The sequence below is a fragment of the Olea europaea genome, chromosome 10 (assembly GCF_002742605.1).
Source record: "Olea europaea var. sylvestris chromosome 10, O_europaea_v1, whole genome shotgun sequence".
Lineage (NCBI taxonomy): Eukaryota > Viridiplantae > Streptophyta > Magnoliopsida > Lamiales > Oleaceae > Olea > Olea europaea.
In genome coordinates, this window is record NC_036246.1 from 1145090 (window position 1) to 1151222 (window position 6133).

Genomic DNA, 6133 nt, shown 5'->3' on the forward strand with positions numbered 1-6133 from the left:
TAATTTTCATATTCATTTTGAACCATATATATACACAATAAAATATTTTGCACGTATATTTAAATTTTTTTCTACTTTTTAACCACTCATTTTTCAAAAAACTCACTATTTAAAACTTTTTTTTTAATAATGGCCATCAAAATGACGTGCAGAATATTCTAAACGTAAATTCAAAACTTTTCTTTACTTCTTTATTACACATTTTTCAAAAATTCACTATTCAAAATAATATTTTTTATTAAAAAAAATGGCCGTCAAACAGGAACTAATGTAAATTTAACTTTCAATTAATTCCTAAAACCCAAATGGTCATTTCAAAATAAAATTAACTCTAAATTAAGTAAAATTCAATCTTTCACCATACTTTCTAAGTGAATGTATCAAGGGTCGTCCTTTCAGAATAGCTTCCATTCTGCTTTTTGTTAAACAACTTTCAGCTTAGGCCGACTTTGAAAGCATTTTCAATAAGTCGTCTAAACAAATTCAAAGTAAACTTATTAGTCTCAAAGATGAACTTTTAAAAAGTCATACTTGGCATGCATTTTTTCACTTAAATTTTTGCTTTTAACACTTGAATTAGATCTCGGATCATGACAAGGACGAATTACTATCCATCTTATAGAATTTTTACTTATTGTAGAAAAGCTTATTGAGAAAGCAACTTTAAATCAACTTTTTCTAAAATAATTTTCTACTTAGATAAGCTTTTTTAAAAAATTATTAAAATATGTTAAAAAATAAAGTGAGAAACAACTTTTAATTTTTCAAAACATGTAAAACGAGCTCTATGAGTTCGAAGTTTTAACGAATGCGATCTCCGTGGAGTTTCTAGTTTCTATTTGTACCTCTCAAATTGTAGGTCCAGACCATGAAAATACAATAGAATACTACGAAGTGGTCAAACCAAGCACGCCTTTGTGTAATCAAATCCAATTCCTCCTCCTTCCCAGGGCAAAAAATGCTCTCGCGCTCGCACTTCTCTTTTTAGCAAGTTCGCTGTGCTTTTCAATCCGATTTCTCCTCATTTCATTTCTGTAAGTAGTGGGTACCTTTTTTCTTCATTAATGTTTCAATAATGTGATTCGCTTTAAATTGAGTGCGTGCCAAATGCGTTTATTATGTGTGTTTGAGTAATATGAATGTATAGAGGCTGATTTAGGCTTAACTTGAAAGTGCAGTTGATTTACGTATGTGACATGTATCTCGAAATGAACAACGGAAATTCGTGTAGAATTGAGGGGAGATCGTTGCTTTGGTTTAATAATCTGTGGACACGGAAGTCGAGCACGTGTTAGTATGAACGTGCTTAAGTTCAATTATTTTCAATCAGATTGGAATAGATCTATGGGAGCTTTTATGTTTAGTCGTTGGTCGTTCATGCATCACTTTTATATGTGTAATCTTTTAGCATTATAACTTGTTTTGTGAAGAGACATATTTATTTCTGGAGTTACATTGTTTTCTTCCTCTTCTGTAATTCTTTCTATTTGATTTCTATTTGTATCTGTTCTATCAGTCAGATTCTATGCATTGTGCAGTGCGATTATTATACACATACGTGCGAAGACAACACAAAAGACTAATTTCATTGTTTTACTCGAATCTTGATTTTCCACTCAGAAAGAAAGAAAACACGTGTTATTTTCTGTCATCTCTTGTAAAATTTATGTGGAAGTCTCTGGTTGTTTCTGCAACTTGTTCAAGATGCATACAAGTAAAAAGTAATTCTTGTGGAGCATGTTTATGTAACTAGCTAGCATTTTGTGAATCAAATCACTGCAACATTGTGAAGGTAACATAAAGTGTATCTTAGGTGTAACAGAATGCGGCTGCTGGTGAGTGAAGATACTACTACCCCAAGCTATTGGTTTAATTGGCGATTCTTGCTATGTGCAATATGGGTCTTGGCATCTATGTTCATTGCGTCATTTCTGATACGAAAATATGAACATTCAGACAATTCTGAATCTGAAAGAGGGGATACACAGCAGGAGAGACCGCGGATTTTGCATTATGGTGAAGCTTGGAAGCCATGTCTAAAAGAAATCCACCCAGTTTATTTGGTGGTTTATCGAGTGACAGCATTCTGTCTGCTTTTAGTTGCCCTCAGTTTTGATGTTGCCGCTCATGGTGGTGAATTATTTTTATACTATACGCAGTAAGTCATCTTCATCTTCTGGATTACTGATAAATTTATGGTTGTTGACAAATTGATACAAACTCAAATGTGAGTTAAGGCCTTCTTTGGTGACACTTTTTGTTGACAAAAATGCATAGTTTCTTAATGTATGAAGTATCTGTTCCCCGGAATCTTTGGTGTTGAGTACTTTTGATTAACTCATGGAAATTGTTTTGAAATTACATGTTCTTTTGGCTCCATGCAGGTGGACTTTTACTTTAGTCACCATCTATTTTGGGGTATGGTTCATTCATTACATTTTTCCTAGCATATATATGGAATATTTCCATGAAGTTACTGTCTTGAAATTTGTGATGTGGTTGCAGTCTCTCTTCAAGGCACAGTACTATCCAATTCTATAAATTTATCTCTTCCCATCTTAGGCTTTTTAGTTTCTTGTGTAGTTTGGTTTGTTGCTTTCTATCAACGGATGTTTACAGCGTCACAAAACAAATAGCTGCAGCGACTACCTTGTATCAGAGGTTGTGGAGCAAGGGTTATATGTGCCTCTTGCCCGTGGAGTAAATGAAACTGGAGTCAAATTACCTAATAGATTGGAATGTCCAGGAGAACAACATTGTTCGCAAATTGCTGGCTTGTGCGGATACCTGTTTCAAATTTTGTTCCAGGTATCTTATTTTAATGCTAATACTAAAAAGCTAGATAACGTTATATTTGGTTGCACCTATAATTCTTTGGCAAGTTCATCACAGCTTCTAATGCATACTTCCGATGAGCAGATGACTGCGGGGGCGGTATCTATTACTGATATTCTTTATTGGACTCTAATATTCCCCTTTCTTCACATCAAAGATTATGAGCTGAATTTTGTAAGTACTTTATATAATCTCTTCAGTTTCCATTCTTAAAGATTATCAAGTTATCTAGGACCATACATGCATCCTTGCAAACTTAATATATGCCTGTAGCTTCGTATAATTGTGCCTATAATGTACCATGAGAGGATCCTTGATTTTCAAGGCACCATTTAAAGAAGCATTTGCCTGTGACCTACTATGTAGCATGATTTATGCAATATTCTTGCAGAAGGATACCTTCATGCACATGTTCATACCTGCAGAGGTGAACTATGCATATTGGTTAGATACAACTTCGAAACATGGCTTTTCCTACTTCTGTGCTGTTATTAATCCCCTCTGTTTCAATTAAAAGACTGTTTCAATTAAAAGACTGGACTCAGGGTGGCTCTTTTTCTTCCCGCAAATTTAGATCAGTTTTATCCCTGGTTAAGTAGGAATTCATGAATTGCTTCATTCTCTCTTAGGTTTGTAATGAGTTTCAAGATGCAGTTTCTTCATTTAGTTATTTGTATCATATACAGATCTTACACTCCAAAAGTTTGCTACTAATCAATTCTCCTGTCACATAATTGGCTCCAGATTTATGAGAGCAAGATAATCTTTTTTTCTTTTTCCTTGTAATTTGGGGACCAGTGGGTCCACAATATAGTTTCCAAAAAGCCATAACAAATCCTTATCTTTGACAATTTAATGTCAAAAGGAGCAATTTCTGAAAGTACTTTAACGATATTCTGTATCAATGTCTCAAGAACTGAAAATCCACTTTTCCAGGTTATAGTCGTGTGTGCACATAAATGCATTCGCTTCTTTATTTTTTTTATTTTTCCTTATCTGCTCATGCCTTGGTAGTGAGAGAATGAGAGGGTAATGGTTGAAGGATCCTTTTCTTTCACATTATATACCTTGTTTATGCTTTGTCTCGGCAACTTGCAACTTGGGCCAGGCAGTGCATATATTTCTGAATGGGAATTGCACGGCACCATTCTGTTGCAACCTCCCTAGGATCTAATGTAGCATCAAAGCATTAAAGATTTCACCTCGCAGCATTCATTGTTTGTTTTATGATTATAGGCTCATGCACGATATTTTATGAATGTGTGGTATTATTATTGTGTTTAAACTGTTTCTTTTGGGTAAAACATGTATGGGAGGACCCTTAACTTTACCAGTTTCTTTTCGATGAACTTTTGGCACCCCAACCATCTTTTGAATGTTAACTTTTCACTAATAACTAATGAAAGTTAAACTCATTCCAAGCATAAATGAAATAAAATATAGCATTTTACATTCCAGTCTATTTCCACTCATCAATTCTTGCGTTCTATAGTCATGGACTCATGGATGCGAAGGATGCTAGCTTCTTTCAGCCACACGGCGCTTTTAATTCGAAAAATTCATATAATCATTTCATGTATTTCATTCCTGTTTTTGTTGATTGTTTTTTGCTGTCAAATTTAAGAAATATATTCGCTTTTTGGCCAGTTGACGGTTGTAGCACATTCACTTAATGCTATCTTACTCCTAGGGGATACAGCTTTAAACAGCTTGGTAAGCTACCGCTCCATGTTTGTACATTTTTCACGTATTATTTATTTTTTCTATTAATTTCCATTTATTGGGATTGTTGAAATATTCGTAAAATCTTCTTCTTAGGGGTTCCCTTGGTACCGAATCTCTTTCTTTGTTTGGTTGACGGCTATTTATGTCATCTTCCAATGGATTCTTCATGCATGTGAATCAATTTGGTAACGTCCGTTTCTCTTCTATTTATTTACATTGGTAGCATTTTATTTCATGTTTCATTGGGTATTTTCCTGGTTTCAGGTGGCCGTACCCAATCCTTGACTTGTCATTTGAATATGCTCCTTTTTGGTAAGTTTATTAGCATCTAGGCATTTATGGATACAGATATTGATTTCCATATAGTCCTTGAATGAGAAGTTCTACAAGGAAGCTCTTTTGTGCATGGCGGTACCCATATTTGCTACGCATAATTTATTTTTCCACAACTTTGAGTCAGTATTAATAATTCAACAGCTTTCTTTCATTTAGCATTCTTTTAGTATAGGAAATAGTGTTAAAGGGGTTCCACTCGCAGCCTGTCTCACTATATCTTCTTTGTAGTCATAGTTACACTGGATCAAATTTGATCTCTTGCAGATGTTTGGTCAGCTCGATTGGTTGGCCCTTAACAGGGCTAAGAAAGAAAATAAGTTAAAAAAAAAAATTTGTATGCCATCTATTCATATCTAATATTCACTTAATACACTTCGATGAGCAGGTATTTGCTGGTGGCGCTAATGCATATCCCATGTTATGCAATCTTTGTATTGCTGGTAAAGATAAAACATCTGGTGTTGTCCAAATGGTTCCCTCAGTCATATCAATTTTGCCCGTGATCCAATATCAAGTGCTTCTTATGATCTACCAGTGAAAGAGCTATTCAAAAAGTTGCCGTATCATTGGAAAGGTTCCCTGAGATGTGTATCAATTTTCTTTGTGGTAATTCTTGTTATAATTGGAAAAGATAGGTGATTTATTTGCCAAAATGGAAACCATTTCTTTTCAGATGTATGCTCGGCACAGAAAATATGGAGATATTAACTTTTTTCTTGCAAGAAAGAGGTGACCTTAATTAGATTTATATTATTTATCTCAAGTATTAGTCTTGGTGTACATAAAATATATATACAGGGATGTCCACACCCCTCACATGGGGTGGGGCCCACCTTGCACGGGTCCCACCTCATGTGAGGGGTGTAGACATCTTTATATACTCAAATTATGTACACCAAGCATAACCTTTAGCTCAATGATCGTCATATGATGTGACATTTAATTGGTCTTAAGAAATTAAGAGGATCACATATCCATATATTTAATTGGACATTAGATCGTTTAAGTGAGTCACACATCCATACACTAGATTAAACATAGATAAAGATTTCACCTTGAATCCAAATAATTGCTCCGTCTTCTCTTTAAAATGTTTCTAGAACAGTAACCAAATTCCATTCTTGAGTCTCAAGGTAAACTATTGCTCAAGCTTCGTAGGAAATCATTAGTTGTAAAATTTCTTGTCGAAAACTCTGGATTTTAATATATGTAATAAAAGAATTGTTGTATAAAAATA

The 6133-nt window shown here is 34.3% G+C and overlaps 1 protein-coding gene across 1 annotated transcript; it reads left to right on the forward strand.

Annotated features, from left to right (window-relative positions):
* Positions 1–816: 816 nt before the first annotated feature.
* LOC111400792 lies at positions 817–5644 on the forward strand. The gene is made up of 9 exons (XM_023028192.1): positions 817–1034; positions 1814–2158; positions 2385–2418; positions 2584–2808; positions 2920–3009; positions 4483–4548; positions 4654–4745; positions 4825–4872; positions 5282–5644. Exons 2-9 carry the CDS (start codon positions 1824–1826, stop codon positions 5397–5399), a joined length of 1008 nt encoding a protein of 335 aa, XP_022883960.1. The 5' UTR covers positions 817–1034; positions 1814–1823; the 3' UTR covers positions 5400–5644.
* The last annotated feature ends 489 nt before the right edge of the window (positions 5645–6133 follow it).

Coding starts and splice junctions, on each gene's coding strand:
- LOC111400792 (XM_023028192.1), top strand. CDS start 1,824: ATGCGGCTGCTGGTGAGTGAAGATACTACTACCCCAAGCTATTGGTTT. Junction 3,010..4,482: donor AAGATTATGAGCTGAATTTT/GTAAGTACTTTA, acceptor CTTTTTGGCCAG/TTGACGGTTGTAGCACATTC. Junction 4,746..4,824: donor CATGCATGTGAATCAATTTG/GTAACGTCCGTT, acceptor TCCTGGTTTCAG/GTGGCCGTACCCAATCCTTG.